Raw genomic sequence first — 22,910 nt, 5'->3', positions numbered from 1 at the left:
CCATGGATGTATGAACTTTAGATGGTAATCCACCCCTGAATCTGGGAGCTATGTGTGCCTCATTCATTTCTATATCTTTAGCAGTTAGCATGTTGTCCCTTGCATACAAAAACTTTACCAAAAATTAACCAAAAACTTTAGAATAGATTAAAGAGTGGATGAGATGACTCCTATCACCATGGATGGAATTAATGTTCCCATAGGTAGAACTCACCTCTGTGATAGAAAAAATGTTATATACAAAAGTAGATGTAAATAAGGATCCTTAGGGGACATTCTGCTTTGCTTTCGCCTACTCCAGTGGCTGTTAGTTCTTCCTTTGGTTTCAATGCCCACCTCCCAGCCTCACTACATTCCTGCCAAGATTGCCCTTGACCAGTGGAAATTCTGTAGGCTGTGGTGGAACAGTTAATACCTATATTCCCGTTTTTCCCAGTGCCCACTGTGTGACAGACACTGGAAGCACTGTGCTAGGTGCTTGTTGAAGAGGTATTGATAAATGACCTTTGTATATTTTGCGATTCCATTCACAGAAGGTTGATCTGGAAGCCACCTTCAAAGTCTTCAGAGTCAACCCCCTTGCTGCAATAATCAGAGCTCACATTCATTGAGAACTTAAGTGCCCCCAGACATTTCATATACTAATGGCCCTGTGAGGTAGGGATGCTTATTTTCTGTATTTCTCATTTGGGGCCATTGAGGTATGGAGATGTTAGGTAACTTCCTTGGGGTCACACAGCTAGGAAATACTAGAGCCAAGACTCATGCTCAAGTTTGTCAGACTTCAGAGCCTACTCAGAGAAAAAAACTTGCCAAAAGTCATTTTGAGCCTAGTTCTTCTGGCCCTAATTTGTTTTCACAGATTGCTATTCTATGCTCATACACTGAGGTTTCTTAAAATAATTTTGTTATTTAGAAGCACTTGTCTCCCCAAATGGACTGTGGATTCCTCCAGGGCAGATACTGCATTATATCTGTGGTGCCTTCTCCCTTGAAGGCATGCCCAGGCTTTGCTTTCAGTAAATAATGGCCTGTGACCAGCTTCTTAGCTGTCCTTTCGAGCCCCAGAACTTCTTTTGGCTCAGAGGTTGGGAGGAGCCAGGAAGTAGAATTTTGGGGAAGGAGTCACCTCACCACCTGCTTTCTGCTTTGTTCTCTACAATACAGATTGAAGATGGCGGCAAGGCAGCCTTGTCCCAGAAGATGAGGACTGGTGATGAGCTGGTGAATATCAATGGCACTCCACTGTACGGCTCCCGCCAAGAGGCTCTCATCCTCATCAAAGGCTCCTTCCGTACCCTCAAGCTGATTGTCAGGAGGTAAGGTACAGGGAGATTTGCTGTAAGGTACAGCAATCAGTGAAACCGCTTGGTTGGTAATAAAGCCTCAATAGAGGTATGTCTATCAATATCAAGGAAAGAGGTGTTTCACATGAACAGAATTTTGCAGACAACTGAAGCAGAATGGCATAAGAGAAAGGGCCTTCGGTTCAAATCCTAGTACTGTCACATGCTACCCATGTTATCTTGGATAAATTTATTTTACCTCTATAGGACTTAAGAATCCTTATTTGCCTTTGAGAGAACTAAATGACTCATACACACCAAGGGCCTATCTAACCTACTGTTTTTCCATCTACTCCTTCACACGAAGCTGCCACTGCCGAAACACATATATTTAAAGAGACCCTATTTCCAGCATGGTAGGCCCTCTGGAGGCTGTGGCAAACTCTAAGATAAGAAGCCTGCCCTTGAGGAGTGTGCAGTCTAACAGGGTAGAAGAGACACATGTATGACAAATTAATTAGCAATACATTTTTTAAGAAAGCCATAAAGGAGATTCCACAAGGTAAGGGTGATTATCAAATGAATTGTTGACCGAAATTGCTGTTAAGAGTTCAAGAGAAAGAAAAGGCACTTCAGAAGAGATGATTAGAGTAAGATTTCATTGAGAAGGTGGAATCTTAGCTAAAAGATGGGTAGAATTTGATAAGAAACCATCAGGAGGGGAAAAGCTTTCCAGGTAAGTAGAGTGGCATAAGGAGGAGGAAAGTAAGGACAGTCATTCTGTTGTTGTCAAAGCATCTGCCTATTGGTGAGGTTTCCATTGGTCTCCCTTTCATTTTGCTGCTGTATATTTGTTTTGTACTACTGGAGTTCATACTTCTCCCCTTCTGTTAGTTTGTTTCCTTTATCTTATACATGTCCCCAAGCTTTTCCATCTTAATTATTTTTATTAGAAAAAAATTTAAGCGTGTTCCTGCAGTCATACTTCCCCTTCTGGCTTCTGCCCCATCTTCTTTCAATTCATATCCAGTCTCTTAATTCATATCCAGAAGGAGAGTCTATACTCACTGTTTCCTCTTACTTACCATTTAGCTTTCCACCCACTGCAGTCTGAATTTGACCCCCAGAAGTCCACTGAAACTTCTCTCTTTCTCTCTCTCTCTCTATATACACAGACATACACACATACATACATGTATGTATGTATGTGTGTGTGTATATATATATATATATATATATATGTATGTATGTATGTATGAAACCTCCTAGTTGTCAAAGTCAATGGGTTATTTCCAGTCTTCATCGTATATGACTTACATATGGAATGTGACATTGTTGCTCTGGATTATGCCCTTCTTTGTGAAACTTTTCTTTCTTTCTTTCAAGATATTCTATTGCTTTCCTTTTTCTACCTCTCTGTTCATTTTCTAAATGAGGTTCCTCTACCACCTGCTCTTCCTCTGCCCATCCCTTTTAAATGCTGGTGTTTCCCCTAGTTCTACCCTTTCTATTTTCATTAATATACTATGGAAAAATCTCACCTGATCCCCGAGTTTTAACTATCATATCTATATGTTGATAACCATATCTCTTATGCCCCAGACCCCTGTGGCCAACTTCCTACTGGACATTTATACTTAGATTTCTCAGAAGCATTTCACACAAAACATGCTCAAAACCTAATACATCATCATCTTCTCACAAGCTCCTGATCTCAGTGACTGGGACCACCATACACTTAGTAAACCAAGCCATTTTTTTATTTCCTCCATTTTTCTCCTGCTCTATGTCCAAATGATCTCAGTTAGTAAGGATGAAAATATATAGGATCCCACTGATTTATTATATTATTAAAACCTGCTGGTCCTTAAGATTAAGCCATGCCTGCCCGTGTACCTGGTGGCACTAGTGGTAAAAACCTGCTGGCCAGTGCAGGAGACATAAGAGATGCAGGTTCAATCCCTGGGTTGGGACGATCCCTTGGAAGAGAGCATGGCAACCCACTCCAATGTTCTTGCCTGGTATTTCATGGACAGAGGAACCTGATGGGCTACAGTCCATGAGGTCACAAAGAGCGACAAAAGTTGCTAAAGCAACTTAGCATATATGCATGTCCATGTACCTAGGTAAGAAGTGACATGTAAAATAATGTCTTATACAGTAGACACAGTCACTGACTGTCTTGGATAGGTCATGATTTAGGTTTTAAATAAGGCTTCTTGAAGGAGCAGCTTGGTGAATTTGAAAGTTTTTTTTAATTTATTTTTAATTAGAGTATAATTACTTTACAATATTGTGTTGGTTTCTGCCATACAACAACATGATTCAGCTATAAGTATACATATGTTCCCTCCCTCTTGAACCTCCCCCACCCCCACCCCATCCCAGCCCTCTAGTTTGCTACAGAGCATCAGATTTGAGCTGCATGCATCATACAGCAAATTCCTGCTGATTATCTATTTGACTCATGGTAATGTATATCTTTCAATGCTACTCTCTCAATTAGTCCCATCCTCTGCTTCCCTCTCTGTGTCGTTTTGGAGTCAGACAGACACATGTATGCTGTTTCCTAGTTCTGTCACATGGGAAATAATAGTTCCTATGTAATAGCATTATTGTGATGATTAAATGAAGCAATTTATGTAAAATGCCTTTATCATAATGGGTTCTCTGAACTTCAGTCCCACTCCTTTCCCTAGGGTATAAAGGAAGCATAATTGGAGTAACCAACCACCATTATGAAATAAGGAGAGCAACAAACTGTATTGTGCTTTGCAAACTAACCTTCAGAGACAAGATTAGCTGGGAAACTCTTAGGAACAAAAAGATCTGACAGGAAATAAAGACCCTTGTGAAATACTGGTTATACAGAGATATCAACACTTAGAAGGAGTATAGACTGATCTATCTGCAGCAGTGGCTTCTGATCCAGTCATAAGAATGAGAGTTTTCAGGTGTGTCAATCACTTATCCTCCATTGATGAGTTTTATGTCCTCATTCTACCTGCTGTGGTGACATCTGCCACTGCTAGTCACTTAGGAGTGGCTATAATTATGGCCTTGGAAATGGTGGGACCCTTTGGTTTTCAAGGTGTGGCAGGTCCTATGGCTCCCTAAGCCTACATTTTCTATCCTTTAAGCCTCCTCCTTTCAACCCCTGTTGGAAGAAGCATTCAGTAACATAATTTATTAGGTGATGCTGCCCTCTTGTGGAAAACTTCACTTTCACCTATGTACTACCCTGGGGATGGTATAGGACATTTATTCCTTCTTTTCCTTAGTCGAAGTTATTCTTCTAATTTATGAAAGAGCTCTTGGCACATAAATGAAATATCTCCTTGAAATTTAATATTTATCCTAGTATTTTATACTAAGGTGGAAAGTCTTTGTTTGAGTGAAACAATCAACTGACAAAGATTCAGCACTGAGCTTTAGGTCCAGACGTGAGTTTGGGGGATGAATATAAAGGAAGAACTTTAGTAAATGGCTTATTCTGAAAAGCCAGCCCAGCTCTTCCTCCTATATTGCATTTTAGATAATGGTTAACTAAGTCAGAAATCTAGGTGTTGCCCTCAGTGCTCCTCTCTTGCCTCAACCTACTTCAATTCAAGTTATACCAAGTCTTGAGTATTCTACTTGCTAGAAGCCTCTCTGTAGCTCTTAACTTAATCCAGTTGTTCATTATTTATTATCTGTGCTGGCTTAGTCACTCAGTCATGTCTGACTCTTTGCGACCCCATGGACTGTAGCCTGCCAGGCTCCTCTGTCCATGGGGATTCTCCAGGCAGGAATACTGGAGTGGGTTGTGATGCCCTTCTCCAGGGGATCTTCCCAACCCAGGGATTGGACCCAGGTGTCCTGCATTGCAGGCAGATTCTTTACCACCTGAGCCACGAGGGAAGCCCAAGGATACTGGAGTGGGTAGCCTATCCTTTCTGCAGGGGACCTTCCTGCCCCAGGAATTGAACCAAGGTCTCCTGCATTGTGGGCAGATTCTTTACCAGCTGAGCTACCACAGAAGTCCCATTTCTTATCTGGACCATTGTAATAGTCTTCTCACTGGCTTCTCATCCTTTAGTCTTACCTTCTTCCAATCATTCCATTCTCCAAACAGACGTCTAATCATATCACTTATATATTTAAGGAAAAAACAAGACCAATAACTATATAATCATAATTGTCCCAAGAGATTCATTTTACATTGATAGAAAATACAAGCTATGTTAAGGATTTGTATTCATGAACCATTTTTTTTGAGAAAAAAAAGAAGTACCTAAATATGTGAAGAAAATAACCTGCAAAACAAGAAGAAAAATTATAAAAATGTCTACATGGGAGACTTTAACATAATTTAGCTATAACAGCTATATTTAGGTCTATAAAGACCTAAATATATTTCAAGGACTTTAAAACGATAATTCACAAGGCCAAATTAATGTCAAAAATTATATTTTATGGACAGTGTTTTCAAATATTCTGATAACATTTAAAAATGATCATATGATATGCCATAAAGAAAACCTTTGCAAATTCTCACAAGTAGAAATCACACTTTCTCTGTTCTCTGATGATACTGTAAAACTTTTATAAACTTGGAAACAGATTTAAACAGAAGTCTTGGAGGTGGTTCTGAGATGGCAGAGGAATAGGACGGGGAGACCACTTTTTCTCCCACAAATTCATCGAAAGAACATTTGAACGCTGAGCAAATTCCACAAAACAACTTCTGAATGCTGGCAGAGGTCATCAGGCACCCAGAAAGGCAGCCCATTCTCTTTGAAAGGAGGTAGGACTAAATATAAAAGACAAAAAGAGGCAAAAGAGTTAGGGATGGAGACCCATCCCGGGAAGGGAAGAGGAGAAGTTTCCAAACACCAGGAAACCCTCTCACCGGTGAGTCTGTGGGGAGTTTTGAAATCTCAGAGGGTAATATAACCGTGAGGAAAAAATAAAGAAATAAATAAAACCCACAGATTACGTGCCTAATGGCAACTCCCAGCAGAGAAGTAGCCCAGACGCTTGCATCCACCACCAGCAAGTGGGGGCTGGACAGGGAGGCGCAGGCTGCATTGCTTAGGATAAAGATGGGGCCTGAATACCCTGAGGGCAATCTGAGGGAGCTAACATGAGATAGCAACCCAAACTCTGGGATAGTCAGAGAGAGGGGAAAAAAGAGAGAGAGAGAGAGAACTATCCAAAGAAAAGCCCTAACCTAAGGCACTGCCGGCCAGCTCTCAGAACAAAGGACTGAGCGAATACCAGAGGAGAGCTACCTGGCTGCGGACCAGCCCATCCCCCACCAGAGGCAGGGAGGCATGGGGGGCGGGGGCAGCCAGAGCTGGAAAGGGGCAATCTCGGCCCCAGAGAAGGCAGGCATCCTCTACAAAACTGCGATCAGGCTCCCAGTTACTAACCAAGGCCCGGGATTCTGGATGGTTGATGTCTGCTGGGAGGGTCGCAGCCAGAGATCAGCTCCCCAGAAGAGACACATGGCACACCTGAGAAGGTGCACCTGGTGCGCACCCAGAAAACTGAGCGGCTGGGACAGGGGACAAAGGTGATAAGATGCACCCCCCACCTGAAGGAGAGTGCGTTTGCCAAGCACCTGGTCGCTTGAGCTGCTCAGACCTGGGAAGGGTACAAAACCCAGGCCCAATCGAGTCTTCGCCTTTGTGGAATACCCGAGAACCTGAACCTGAGTGGCTTAGACCTGGGAAGTGCGCACATCCTAGGGCCCACCTCAGAAAGTTCCCCTGCAGAGCAACCTGGAGACTGAGCAGTGTAGTCTGGGAAAGCACATACGCAGTGAGTTGGGGCAAACCCAGTGCAACCGAGACACTGCGAGCACTCCCCACACATGCCAGTGATATTTGTTTGCAGTGTCCCTCCCTCCCCACAGCACAACTGAACAAGTGAGCCTAAATAAGTGACCACCTTCGCCCCCGTGTGTCAGGGTAGAAATTAGACACTGAAGAGACCTGCAAACAGAAGAAGCCAAAATAAACAGAGGGAACCACTTTGGAAGGACAAGAGCAACAGATTAATACCCTGTAGTTAGTTAGCACCGAATACATTGGAAGGGGCCTATAGATCTTGAGAAGTATACAATGGAACAAGGAACTATCTGAAACTGAACTGACCCCATACTGCCCTCAACAGCTCGAGAGAAATTCTTAGATATATTTTTACTATTATAATTTTTTAATTAAAATTTTTTTTACTTTTAAGTCCTCTATTAATCCTTTAATTTTCATTTTTATAACCTACCATTCCCTTGCCAAAAAAAACCCTATTTTTAAAGCAAACTTCATATATATTTTTAATAATTTTTGTGATTTTGCTTTGTTTTTCTAATAGTGTATCTTTGAGGCTAACCTCTATGCTAGATTTTTAACCTTTGCATTTTGGTATTTGTTATCAATTTTGTACTTTTAAGAATTTAATCTTCAGTACCCATTTCTACTTATGAGTGTGATTACTGGATTGATTACTCTCTCCTCCTTTGACTCTCCTTTTTCTCACCCAGGTCACCTCTATCTCCTCCTTCCCCCTTCTCTTCTCTACCCAACAATGTGAATCTCTTTGTGTGTTCCGGGCTGTGGAGAATACTTAGGGAACAGATTACTGGCTAGATCTGTCTCTTTTGATTCCTACTTTTCTCCACCTAGTCACCTCTATCTCCTTCCTTCCTCTTCTCTTCCCTATGTAACTCCGTAAACATCTCTGAGGGTTCCAGACTGTGAAGAGCACATAGGGAATTGATTACTGCCTAGATTGTTCTCCCCCTCTTTTGATTCCCCCCTTTCTCCTCCTGGTCACTGCTATCACCCTCCTCCCTCTTCTCTTCTCTATGTAACTGTACCTGTCTGGATGTCCCTCACTGTGGAGAATCTTTTCACCATTAACCTAGATGTTTTATCATTGGTGCTGTATAAATGGAGAAGTCTTGAGGCTACGGTAAGAATAAGACTGAAAACCAGAGGCAGGAGGCTTAAGTCCAAATCCTGAGAACACCAGAGAACTCCTGACTCCAGGGAACATGATAAGAGCTTATCCAAAAGCCTCCATACCTACACTGAAACCAAGAGCCACCAAGAGCCAACAAGTTCCAGAGCAAGACATACCATGCGAATTCTCCAGCAATGCAGGAACATAGGCCTGGGCTTCAATATTTAGGCTGCCCAAAGTCACACCAAACCCATAGACATCTCAAAACTCACTACAGGACACTTCATTACACTCCAGAGAGAAGAGATCCAGTTCTACCCACCAGAACACCAATGCAAACTTCCCTAACCAGGAAACCTTGACAAGCTACTCGTCCAGTGCAGCCCACAGGGAGGAACCTCCACAATAAAGAGGAATGACAAACTGCCAGAATACAGAAAAGCCACCCCAAACACAGCAATCTAAACGAGATGAAAAGGCAGAGAAATACTCAGCAGGTAAAGAAATATAATAAATGCCCACCAAACCAAACCAAACAGGAGGAGATAGGGAGTCTACTTGAAAAGAATTCAGAATAATGATAGTAAAAATGATCCAAAATCTTGAAAACAAAGTGGAGTTACAGATGAAAAACCAGGAGACAAGGATTGAAAAGATGCAAGAAATGTGTAACAAGGACCTAGAATAAATAAAACAGAGTCAGTCAATAATGAATAATGCAACAAATGAGATGAAAAACACTCTGGAGGGAATCAACAGTAGAAAAACAGAGGCAGAAGATAGGATAAGTGAGGTAGAAGATAGAGTGGTAGAAATAAATGAAGTAGAGAGGAAAAAAGAAAAAAGAATTAAAAGAAATGAGGACAACCTCAGGGACCCCTGGGACAATGTGAAATGCCCCAATATTTGAATCATAGGAATCCCAGAAGAAGAAGACAAAAAGAAAGGCCTTGAGAAAATACTTGAGATAATAGCTGTAAACTTCCCTAAAATAGGGAAGGAAATAGTCACCCAAGTCCAAGAAACCCAGAGAGTCCCAAACAGGATAAACCCAAGGCAAAACACCCCAAGAAACATATTAATCAAATTAACAAAGATCAAACACAAAGAACAAATATTAAAAGCAGCAAGGGAACAACAACAAATAACACACAAGGGGATTCCCATAAGGATAACAGCAGATCTTTCAATAGAAACTGTTCAAGCCAGAAGGGAATGGCAGGACATACTTAAAGTGATGAAAGACAAAAACCTACAACCCAGATTACTGTACCCAGCAAGGATCTCATTCAAATATGTAGGAGAAATCAAAAGCTTTACAGACAAGCAAAAGCTGAGAGAATTCAGGACCAACCAACCAGCTCTCCAACAAATGCTAAAGGATCTTCTCTAGACAGGAAACACAGAAAGTGTGTATAAACTCGAACCCAAAACAACAAAGTAAATGGCAACAGGATCATGCTTATCAATAATTACCTTAAATGTAAATGAGTTGAATTCCCCAACCAAAAGACAAAGACTGGCTGAATGGATACAAAAACAAGACCCCTGTATATGCTGCCTACAAGAGACCCACCTCAAAAAAAAGGAGACACATACAGACTGAAAGTGAAGGGCTGGAAAAAGATATTCCAGGCAAATGGCAACCAAAAGAAAGCAGGAGTAGCAATACTCATATCAGATAAAATAGAGTTCAAAATAAAGGCCATGAAAAGAGACAAAGAAGGACACTACATAATGATCAAGGGATCAATCCAAGAAGAAGGTATAACAATTATAAATATAGAAGCACCCAACATAGGAGCACCACAATATGTAAGGCAAATGCTAACAAGTTTAAAAGGGGAAATTAACAATAACACAATAATAGTGGGAGACTTTATTTTTTTTTATTTATTTATTTTTTATTTTACTTTACAATTCTGTATTGGTTTTGCATGTACACCCGTGGTGGATTCATGTCAATGTATGGCAAAACCAATATAGTGGGAGACTTTAATACCCCATTCACACCTATGGATAGATCAACTAAACAGAAAATTAACAAGGAAACACAAACTTTAAATGATACAAGGGACCATTGGCCCTAGTTAATATCTATAGGATATTTCACCCCAAAACAATGAATTGCATCTTTTTCTCAAGTGTACATGAAACCTTCTCCTGGTTTGATCACATTCTGGGCCATAAATCTAGCCTTGATAAATTCAAAAAAATTGAAATCATTCCAAGCATCTTTTCTGACAACAATGCAGTAAGATTAGATCTCAATTACAGGAAAAAATATATTAAAAATTTGAACATATGGAGGCTAAAGAACATGCTTCTGAATAACCAACAAATTACAGAAGAAATCAAAAAAGAAATCAAAATATGCATAGAAATGAATGAAAATGAAAATGCAACAACCCAAAACCTATGGGACACTGTAAAAGCAGAGCTAAGGGGAAGGTTCATAGCGATACAGGCTTACCTCAAGAAACAAGAAAAAATCAAATAAATAATCTAACTCTACACCTAAAGCAACTAGCAAAGGAAGAAATGAAGAACTCCAGGGTTAGTAGAAGGAAAGAAATCTTAAAAATTAGGGCAGAAATAAATGAAAAAGAAACAAAAGAGACCATAGCAAAAATCAGCAAAGGTAAAAGCTGGTTCTTCAAGAAGATAAATAAAATTGACACACCATTAGCCAGACTCATCAAGAAACAAATGGAGAAGAATCAAATCAATAAAATTAGAAATGAAAATGGATAAATCACAACAGACAATATAGAAATACAAAGGATCCTAAGAGACTACTATCAGTAACTATATGCCAATAAAATGGACAACTTGGAAGAAATGGACACATTCTTAGAAAAGTATAACTTTCCAAAACTGAACCAGGAAGAAATAGAAAATCTTAACAAACCCATCACAAGCACAGAAATTGAAACTGTAATCAGAAATCTTGCAGCAAACAAAAGCCAGACGGCTTCACAGCTGAATTCTACCAAAAATTTAGAGAAGACATAACACCTATCCTACTCAAACTCTTCCAGAAAATTGCATAGGAAGATAAACTTCCAAACTCATTCTATGAGGCCACCATCACCCTCATACCAAAACCTGAAAAAGATGCCACAAAAAAAGAAAACTACAGGCCAACATCACTGATGATCATAGATGCAAAAATCCTTAACAAAATTCTAGCAAACAGAATCCAACAACATATTAAAAAGGTCATACATCATGACCAAGTGGGCTTTATCCCAGGGATGCAAGGATTCTTCAATATCCACAAATCAATCAATGTAATACACTACATTAACAGATTGAAAGATAAAAACCATATGATTATCTCAATAGATGTAGAGAAAGCCTTTGACAAAATTCAACATCCATTTATGATAAAAACCTTCCAGAAAGCAGGCATAGAAGGAACATACCTCAACATAATAAAATTTATATATGACAAACCCACAGCAAACAATATCCTCAATGGTGAAAAATTGAAAGCATTTCCCCTAAAGTCAGGAACAAGACAAGGGTGCCCACTCTCACCTCTACTATTCAACATAGTTTTGAAAGTTTTCACCACAGCAATCAGAGCAGAAAAGGAAATAAAAGGAATCTAGATTGGAAAAGAAGTAAAACTCTCACTGTTTGCAGATGACATGATCCTCTACATAGAAAACCCTAAAGACTCCACCAGAAAATTACTAGAGCTAATCAATGAATATAGTAAAATTGAAGGATATAAAATTAACACAGAGAAATCCCTTGCATTCCTATACACTAACAATGAGAAAACAGAGAAATTAAGGAAACAATTCCATTCACCATTGCAACAAAAAGAATAAAATACTTAGGAATATATCTACCTAAAGAAACAAAAGACCTATATATAGAAAACTATAAAACACTGATGAAAGAAATCAAAGAGGACACAAATAGATGGAGAAATATACCATGTTCCTGGATTGGAAGAGTCATTTAGTGAGAATACTTGCCAAAGGAATCTATAGATTCAATATAATCTCTATCAAGCTACCAATGGTATTTTTTAGAGAACTAGATCAAATAATTTCACAATTTGTATGGAAATACAAAAACCTAGAATAGCTAAAGCAATCTTGAGAAAGAAGAATGGAACTGGAGGAATCAACCTGCCTGACTTCAGGCTCTGCTACAAAGCTACAATCATCAAGACAGTATGGTACTGGCACAAAGAGAGAAATATAGATCAATGGAACAAAATAGAAAGCCCAGGATAAATCCATGTACCTATGGACACCTTATCTTTGACAAAGGAGGCAAGAATATACAACAGAGAAAAGACAATTTCTTTAACAAATGGTGCTTGGAAAACTGGTCAACCACTTGTAAAAGAATGAAACTAGAACACTTTGTAACACCATACACAAAAATAAACTCAAAATGGATTAAAGATCTAAATGTAAGACCAGAAACTATAAAACTCCTAGAGGAAAACACAGGCAAAACACTACCTGACATAAATCACAGCAGGATCCTCTATGACCCACCTCCCAGAGTAATGGAAATAAAAGCAAAAATAAACAAATGGGACCTAATTAAACTTAAAAGCTTTTGCACAATGAAGGAAACTATAAGGAAGGTGAAAAGACAGCCTTCAGAATGGGAGAAAATAATAGCAAACGAAGCAACTGACAAAGAATTAATCTCAAAAATATACAAGCAACTCCTACAGCTCAATTCCAGAAAAATAAACGACCCAATCAAAAAATGGGCCAGAGAACTAAATAGACATTTCTCCAAAGAAGACATACAGATGGCTAACAAACACATGAAAAGATGCTCAACATCACTCATTATCAGAGAAATGCAAATCAAAACCACAATGTGGTACCATCTCACACCGGTCAGAATGGCTGCTATCCAAAAGTCTACAAACAATAAATGCTGGAGAGGTTGTGGAGAAAAGGGAACCCTCTTCCACTGTTGGTGGGAATACAAACTAGCACAGCCACTATGGAGAACAGTGTGGAGATTTCTTAAATACTGGAAATAGAACTGCCATATGACCTAGCAATCCCAGTGCTGGGCATATACACCAAGGAAACCAGAACTGAAAGAGACATGTGTACCCCAATGTTTATCGCAGCACTGTTTATAATAGCCAGGACATGGAAGCAACCTAGATGTCCATCAGCAGACGAATGGATAAGAAAGCTGTGGTACATATACACAATGGAGTATTACTCAGCCATTAAAAAGAATACATTTGAATCAGTTCTAATGAGGTGGATGAAACTGGAGCCTATTATATGGAGTGATGTAAGTCAGAAAGAAAAATACCAATACAGAATACTAATGCATATATATGGAATGTAAAAAGACGGTAATGATAACCCTATATGCAAAAGAAGCACAGATGTATAGAACAGTCTTTTGGACTCTGTGGGAGAAGGCCAGGGTAGGATGATGTAAGAGAATATCATTGAAACATGAATATTATGATATGTGAAACAGATCGCTAGTCCAGGTTTGATGCATGAGATGGGGTGCTTGGGGCTGGTGCACTGGGATGACCTGGAGGGATGGGATCAGGAGAGAGATGGGAGGGCATTTAGGATGGGGAACACATGTACACCCATAGCTGATTCATGTCATTTTATAGCAAAAACCACTATAATATTGTAAAGTATTTGGCCTCCAATTAAAATAAATTAATTTAATTAAAAAAATAAACAGAAGTCTTCAACTACATAAATATTTCAGAACACATTTATATGCAAGTATTAACTCAAAGAAACTCTGACAGACTAATAAAAAATAACAAAAATTAGATCATGACTTATTAAATCTTTCAGAGCCAGGTTCAGAAGTAAATTCATAACCTTAAATATTTCATTATTAAAAATAAATGAAATCACATTACTAAGAATCCAATATAATACAAAGCCAAGGAGTAAGCTTTTTTTTTTTTTTAATTTATTTATTTATTTTTAATTTTTACTTTACAATTCTGTATTGGTTTTGGCATAGATTGACAGGAGTAAGCTTTTTTAATGGGGGGATGAATTAACTAGATAAGCCTCTAGCAAATTTAATCAAGAAAACAAGATAAATTATAAATAAAAATTTAAATTATAAATGGACTATAACAAGAAATACAAAGTATTTCTTAAATCATAGGACACTATTAAATTGAACCACTATAAACTTGAAAATCTTAGAGAAATTAAAAAGATCTAATAAAATGTTAAATTATAAGCATTATTGAAAAGTTGTAAACTAAATAGGCCTATAACTGTAGAAACATTGAAGACAATTATCAAAGAGAAACTTCTAAAAATACTTAAGGTCAGATGTACTTATCAGTGAGTTCCTTCAAGCTTTCTAGGAATAGCCAAATTCAATTCTATAGCAATGTTATACAATTGAAAATCTTGCAGTTATTCACATTGGTTTTGAAGGTAGCATCACTCTGATACTAATGCTTGATAAATTGCTCCAAAAAGAACATTCTATCCAGTTTGTGAATTCTGATGCAAAACCTATGAATGAAATTCTATCAAATTAGTAATGTTGGACAATAACAATATATTGCTATTGTTAAAAGATAATTTTTGAAAAGGTAAAATCTTAACTCTCAAAGCGATAGATAACCATGTAGTATCATTTTTATTTAATATTGGTGAGGAAATTTTAAGGTATTATTCAAAGTTCAAAACATAAGCCAAAGAAGCACAATTTAATTTGCAATTAACACTCAGTTTAGTTCAGTTCAGTCACTCAGTCGTGTCTGACTGTTGGTGACTCCATGAATCACAGCATGCCAGGCCTCCCTGTCCATCACCAGGAGTTCACTCAGACTCATGTCCATCGAGTCAGTGATACCATCCAGCCATCTCATCCTCTGTTGTCCCCTTTTACTCCTGCCCCTAATCCCTCCCACCATCAGAGTTTTTTCCAATGAGTCAACTCTTCGCATGAGGTGGCCAAAGTACTGGAGTTTCAGCGTTAGCATCATTCCTTCCGAAGAACACCCAGGCCTGATCTCCTTTAGAATAGACTGGTTGGATCTCCTTGCAGTCCAAGGGACACTCAGGAGTCTTCTCCAATACCACAGTTCAAAAGCATCAATTGTTTGGCGCTCAGCATTCTTCACAGTCCAACTCTCACATCCATACATGACCACTGGAAAAACCATAGCCTTGACTAGCCGGACCTTTGTTGGCAAAGTATTGTCTGCTTTTGAATATGCTATCTAGGTTGGTCATAACTTTTCTTCCAAGGAGTAAGTGACTTTTAATTTCATGGCTGCAGTCACCATCTGCAGTGATTTTGGAGCCCAAAAAAATACGATCTGACACTGTTTGCATTGTTTCCCCATCTATTTCCCATGAAGTGATGGGATCAGATGCCATGATCTTCGTTTTCTGAATGTTGAGCTTTAAGCCAACATTTTCACTCTCCTCTTTCACTCTCATCAAGAGGGTTTTTAGTTCCTCTTCACTTTCTGCCATAAGGCTCGTTTCATTTGCATATCTGAGGTTATTGATATTTCTCCTGGCAGTCTTGATTCCAGCTTGTGCTTCTTCCAGCCAAGCATTTCTCATGATGTACTCAGCATATAAATTAAATAAGCAGGGTGACAATATACAGCCTTGACATACTCCTTTTCCTATTTGGAACCAGTCTGTTGTTCCATGTCCAGTTCGAACTGTTGCTTCCTGACCTGCATATAGGTTTCTCAAGAGGTAGTTCAGGTGGTCTGGTATTCCCGTCTCTTGAAGAATTTTCCACAGTTTATTGTGATCCACACAGTCAAAGGCTTTGGCACAGTCAATAAAGCAGAAATAGATATTTTTCTGGAACTCTCTTGCTTTTTTGATGATCCAGCACATGTTGGCAATTTGATCTCTGGTTCCTCTGCCTTTTCTAAAACCAGCTTGAACATCTGGAAGTTCATGGTTCACGTATTGCTGAAGCCTGGCTTGGAGAATTTTGAGCATTCCTTTAGTAGCATGTGAGATGAGTGCAATTGTGCGGTAGTTTGAGCCTTCTTTGGCATTGCCTTTCTTTGGGATTGGAATGAAAAGAGACCTTTTCCAGTCCTGTGGCCACTGCTGTTTTCCAAATTTACTGGCATATTGAGTGCAGCACTTTCACAGCATCATCTTTTAGGATTTGAAATAACTCCACTGGAATTCCATCACCTCCACTAGTTTTGTTTGTAGTGATGCTTTCTAAGGCCCACTTAACTTCACATTCCAGGATGTCTGTTTCTAGGTGAGTGATCATACCATCATAATTATATTGGTCATGAAGATCTTTTTTGTATAGTTCTGTGTATTCTTGCCACCTCTTTTTAATATCTTCTCCTTCTGTTAGGTCCCTACCATTTCTGTCCTTTATTGAGCCAATCTTTGCATGAAATGTTCCCTTGGTATCTCTGATTTTCTTGAAGAGATCTCTAGTCTTTCCCATTCTGTTGAAATTAACACTAGATCACAACAATAAGGAGCTACGAGGAGAAATGACTTTAATATGAAATATGTTTGAAAGAAAGAGGTTGTGTATGCTGGAAATTACAAAATTGTACAGAAAGAGAAAGTACACAGTTATCACATGGGTAATGTCTCAGAGCACTGTTATAATATTAAATGATAAGGTCTGGTCTCATCACTTCATGAGAAATAAATGGGGAAACAGTGTCAGACTTTATTTTCTTGGGCTCCAAAATCACTGCAGATGGTGACTGCAGCCATGAAATTAAAAGACACTTACTCCTTGGAAGAAAAGTTATGATCAACATAGATAGCATATTGAAAATCAGAGACATTAGTATGCCAACAACGTTCTGTCTAGTCAAGGCTCTGGTTTTTCCAGTGGTCATATATGGATCTGAGAGCTGGACTGTGAAGAAAGCTGAGCGCCGAAAAATTGATGCTTTTTTAAAAAATTAATTAATTTATTTTTTATTTTACTTTACAATTCTGTATTGGTTTTGCCATACATTGACATGAATCCACCACGGATGCTTTTGCACTGCAGTATTGGAGAAGATTCTTGAGAGTCCCTTGGAATGCAAGGAGATCCAGCCAGTCCATTCTAAAGGAAATCAGCCCTGGGTGTTCTTTGAAAGGAATGATGCTAAAGCTGAAACTCTAGTACTTTGGCCACCTCATGCAAAGAGTTGACTCGTTGGAAAAGACTCTGATGCTGGGAGGGATTGGGGGCAGGAGGAAAAGAGGATGACAGAGGATGAGATGGCTGGATGGCATCACTGACTCGATGGACGTGAGTTTGAGTGAACTCCGGGAGTTGGTGATGGACAGGGAGGCCTGGCGTGCTGTGATTCATGGGGTTGCAAAGAGTCGGACACAACTGAGTGACTGAACTGAACTGAACTGAAGACACAATTTGAATGGACAGTATATACATATGCTCTGGTTTAGGCCTGCTCTCCACAGACAACTTCTAAACCATTATTCCTCTACCCTCCTGCAAAACTTCTTTTGAAATTCAAGCAAGTTCAGGATTGGGAACTTATGTACACCCGTGGCAGATTCATGTCAGTGTATGGCAAAACCAATATGGTATTGTAAAGTAAAATAAAGTAAAAATAAAAATTTAATTAAAAAATAATTTAAAAAATAAAAAAATAAAATCTGAAAAAAAAGAAATTCAAGCAAGCAAGCAAGCTTCATTATGTTCATTTCCTTACAGATGTTGTCTGTCTGCCTGCAGGTTATTCTCCCACTTCCATTTTATACTTTGGCACCTGCTTCACCATCATCTTCTCTACCCCAGTTTCTTTTTTTTAATTAATTAATTTATTTTAATTGGAGGGGAATTATTGTACAATATTGTAGTAGTTTTGCCATATATTGACATGAATCAGCCATGGGTGTACATTTGTCCCCAATTTCTGCTGTCATACTGAAATATTTCATTGTTCTTATAGAGAATCACAAACTTTAGTCTTATGGGTCCTTGATCTTAACTTCAGAGATAAACTCTTCTATACCAGCAGCTCAGTTCCCCAACTGTACCATGGACTGTGCCAACCTTTCAGTCAACAAATATTTATTAAATATCTAACCTAGGCTAGAGTATTGTGACTCATTCATTGAACCCTGACACCTTCCAGTCTTTCTCCAGTGGAATTTCTTATCTGAATCACAGAGGAAAGATAAGTTGAGTGACTTTATCTCAATTTTCCCAAGGATGGCACATGACTAGGAGAGTGCTAGATGTATAAGAGAAATGTTAATTCATTGCATACAGTGGATTCTTCAGGGCTGTGGTTCTTACTGACCACTTAGTAACTTTTTAGAAATGCAAATTATTGGGTACTACCATAGACCTACTGAACGACTGCCTTGAGGCCTTAACTCTTAATTCACAGGAATCAGTTGAGAAAGACTAAATTCAACTCTCTAATAACAACCTTATCTCCTCCTAGCTTTCACATACTCCATTCTCTTTACTGCTGCTCTTCAATATCATCAAGGCCTCAAATATCATTTTCTCCTATTCTATCAGTCTCCTTTTGATCACCATTATGACTCTACTTCTCTACTCATTTAATGTAAGCAACTGCAAGACCTTCTAGAACTAATACCCAAAAAAGATGTCTTTTTCATTATAGGGGAATGGAATGCAAAAGTAGGAAGTCAAGAAACACCTGGAGTAACAAATTTGGCCTTGGAGTACAGAATGAAGCAGGGAAAAGGCTAATAGAGTTCTGCCAAGAGAATGCACTGATCATAGCAAACACCCTCTTCCAGCAACACAAGAGAAGACTCTACACATGAACATCACCAGATGGTTGACACCGAAATCAGATTGATTATATTCTTTGCAGCCAAAGCTGGAGAAGCTCTATACAGTCAGCAAAAACAAAACCAGGAGCTGACTGTGGCTTGGATCATGAACTCCTTATTGCCAAATTCAGACTGAAATTGAAGAAAGTGGAGAAAACCACTAGACCATTCAGGTATGACCAAAACCCAATCCTTTATGACTATACAGTAGGAGTGACAAATAGATTTAAGGGACTAGATCTGATAGACAGAGTACCTGATGAACTATGGATGGAGGTTCATGACATTGTACAAGAGACAGGAATCAAGACGATCCCCAAGAAAAAGAAATGCAAAAAAGCAAAGTGGCTGTCTGAGGAGGCCTAACAAATAGCTGTGAAAAGAAGGGAAGTGAAAAGCAATGGAGAAAAGGAAAGATATACCCATTTGAATGCAGAGTGCCAAAGAATAGCAAGGAGAGATAAGAAAGCCTTCCTTAGTGATCAGTGCAAAGAAATAGAGGAAAACAATAGAATGGGAAAGACTAGAGATCTCTTCCAGAAGATTAGAGAGACCAAGGGTACATTTCATGCAAAGATGGGCTCAATAAAGTACAGAAATGGTAGGGACCTAACAGAAGCAGAAGCTATTAAGAAGAGGTGGCAAGAATACACAGAAGAACTATACAAAAAAGATCCTCACGACCCAGATAATCATGATGGTGTGATCACTCACCTAGAAACAGACATCCTGGAATGTGAAGTCAAGTGGGCCTTAGGAAGCATCACTATGAACAAAGCTAGTGGAGGTGATGGAATTCCAGTTGAGCTATTTCAAATCCTGAAAGATGATGCTGTGAAAGTGTTGCACTCAATATGCCAGCAAATTTGGAAAACTCAGCAGTGGCCACAGGACTGTAAAAGGTCTCTTTTCATTCCAATCCCAAAGAAAGGCAATGCCAAAGAATGCTCAAACTACCGCACAATTGCATTCATCTCACACACTAGTAAAGTAATGCTCAAAATTCTCCAAGCCAGGCTTCAGCAATACGTGAACTGTGAACTTGATGTTCAAGCTGGTTTTAGAAAAGGCAGAGGAACCAGAGATCAAATTGCCAACATGTGCTGGATCATTGAAAAAGAAAGAGTTCCAGAAAAATATCTATTTCTGCTTTATTGACTGTGCCAAAGCCTTTGACTGTGTGGATCACAAGAAACTGTGGAAAATTCTTCAAGAGACGGGAATACCAGACCACCTAACCTGCCTCTTGAGAAACCTGTATGCAGGTCAGGAAGCAAAAGTTAGAACTGGACATGGAACAACAGACTGGTTCCAAATAGGAAAAGGAGTATGTCAAGGCTATATATTGTCACCCCGCTTATTTAACTTATATGCAGAGTACATCATGAGAATCTCTGGGCTGGAGGAAGCACAAGCTGGAATCAAGATTGCCAGGAGAAATATCAATAACCTCAGATATGCAAATGAAACGAGCCTTATGGCAGAAAGTGAAAAGGAACTAAAGAGCCTCTTGATGAAAGTGAAAGAGGAGAGTGAAAAAGTTGGGTTAAAGCTGAGCATTCAGAAAATGAAGATCATGGCATCTTGTCCCATCACTTCATGGCAAATAGATGGGGAAACAGTGGAAACTGTGACTGACTTTATTTTTGGGGGCTCCAAAATCACTGCAGATGGTGATTGCAACAGTGAAATTAAGAAGTACTTACTCCTTGGAAGGAAAGTTATAACCAACCTAGAGAGCATAGTAAAAAGCAGAGACATTACTTTGCCAACAAAGGTCCGTCTAGTCAAGGCTGTGGTTTTTCCAGTGGTCATATATGGATGTTAGAGTTGGACTATAAAGAAAGGTGAGCACTGAAGAATTGATGCTTTTGAACTGTGGTGTTGGAGAAGACTCTGGAGAGTCCCTTGGACTGCAAGGAGATCCAACCAGTCCATCCTAAAGATCAGTCCTGAGTGTTCATTGGAAGGATTGATGTTGAAGCTGAAACTCCAATACTTTGGCCACCTGGTGCGAAGAGCTCAGTCATTTGAAAAGACCCTCATGTTGGGATAGATTGAGGGCAGGAGGAGAAGGGGACGACAGAGGATGAGATGGTTGGATGGCATCACTGACTCAATGGACATCGGTTTGGGTGGACTCTGGGAGTTGGTGATGGACAGGGAGGCCTGGTGTGCTGCAGTTCATGGGGTCATAAAGAGTCAGACAAGACTGAGCAAGTGAAGTGAACTGAATTACATTCATTCATGGTTTAAATATCCACCTCTTTGCTCACAACTATAGCTCTAGTTTTGATCTCTCCTCAAAGTTCAGATGCATGGCAACCTGGCAAAAATTTCCCCAAGAAAACCCAACAGAAGATTGAAAGGCAATGTGTATAAATCTGAATTCATTTTTACCTTATAAAATCCTCTCCCCTTCCAATAGTTGTTGGTGGTACTTTCATTTACCTAGCCATCCAAGTGAGAAACCTGAGTCATTTTTGGCTCCTTGTTCTTAGACACTTGTAGAATTTATCATCCTCTCTCCATTTCCACCACTTTTGCCCTCATCTTCTCTCCCCTGGACTATTTCAGTAGCTTCTTGGCTTCCCCAGATTTTTCTGCCAAAGTGTTGCCACAGAAATAAATCTAAAATACAGGTTCATTTATATTTATCCCCTGCTGGAAACTTGTCGGTGACTCGGAGGCATGGTAAAGAAGGCATTGTATATCTTCATCCCTACCCATACCTGCAACTTCATCTGACACTTGTCTTTTGTGTTAGAGTAATACCATTCCCCAAGAATTTCATGCTATTTGTCATCTCTGTGACTCTGATCTTTCTCTGATTTCTGCTTGGAGCATACTTTCCCCTTTCTTTCCTTAGTTAATGCCTTCATATTAATCTTTAAGATTTATCTCTGGAGACATTTCTAGGGTACTTTCTTTGGCCTTCTATTGTTAGGTAGACTTTCTCTGGTTCCCATAGAACTCTAGTAGCTTTTATCACATTGTATTGAAGTGATCTGTTTCTACATTTATCCTCTCAATTAGACTAGAGCAGGAGTTGGCAAACTACAGCCCACGGGTAAATCCAGCCCACCACCTGTTTTGGAATAGCCTGTTACTAAGAGTGTTTTTTAAGATGTATTTTTAAATGGTTGGGGGAAAGAAACAAGACAAATAGGCTTTCATAACATGTGAAAATCATATGAAACTCACATTTCTTTGTACATAAATAAAGCTTTATTGGAACAGAACCATGCCTATTCATTTACATATTGTCTATAACTGCTTTTATACTATGATGGCACAGCTCAGTAGTTGTGACAGAAACTCTATGACCTGAAAAGCCTAAAATATATTTATTATTACTCTCTTTGAAGAGAAAAAATGTACTGACCCCTAGACTAGAAGAACCATGAGAGGAGGGGCTGCTCCATATTCCTTGTTGTGTCCCCAGCACCTGGTACACTTTATGGTACATAAGAAAGACTAAGAATTTTTTTTACACAGCCTGATGTAGGGGAATAGAGAATGTATGTAATTGGTCCACTTGATAGTTTTCATGGTCACCTAAGTTGACATATGAGATTGTGTCCATTCCCTTATGAGTATAGTTATTTGTGAGCTTGTTTTTAACTGATCAACTCTAGGTACATTGATCAGAAAAAAAATTCTAGTTTTTTTCCCTGCACACCTGAGTTTCATATCTTACACTGACATGAGTAGTAAAATGACCTATCATATTTGGGGGCTTTATGCCACCTGCCAACCTCCCTCGTTGATCTTTCTCTGTTGTGATTATACCCCTGCCATCTACAATTAAATGGAAGGGAATATATCCCTTCACTGTTCATCTGAAACTATCACAACATTGTTAATTGGCAAAGTG

The 22,910-nt window shown here is 39.1% G+C and overlaps 1 protein-coding gene across 1 annotated transcript in view; it reads left to right on the top strand.

The window, feature by feature from the left end:
• Positions 1-683: 683 nt before the first annotated feature.
• SHROOM4 (shroom family member 4) overlaps positions 684-22,910 on the top strand; it is a 135,542-nt gene continuing 113,315 nt past the window's right edge. Inside the window, exon 1 of the mRNA XM_040265986.1 lies at positions 684-1,319. Coding sequence (XP_040121920.1) covers positions 1,027-1,319 — 293 coding nt within the window. The 5' untranslated portion in view covers positions 684-1,026. The remainder of the gene's footprint in view (positions 1,320-22,910) is intronic.

The sequence above is a fragment of the Oryx dammah genome, unplaced genomic scaffold (genome assembly GCF_014754425.2).
Source record: "Oryx dammah isolate SB20612 unplaced genomic scaffold, SCBI_Odam_1.1 HiC_scaffold_23, whole genome shotgun sequence".
NCBI lineage: Eukaryota > Metazoa > Chordata > Mammalia > Artiodactyla > Bovidae > Oryx > Oryx dammah.
The sequence above is the reverse complement of the archived record's forward strand: the minus strand, read 5'-3'. Positions and strand labels throughout refer to the sequence as shown.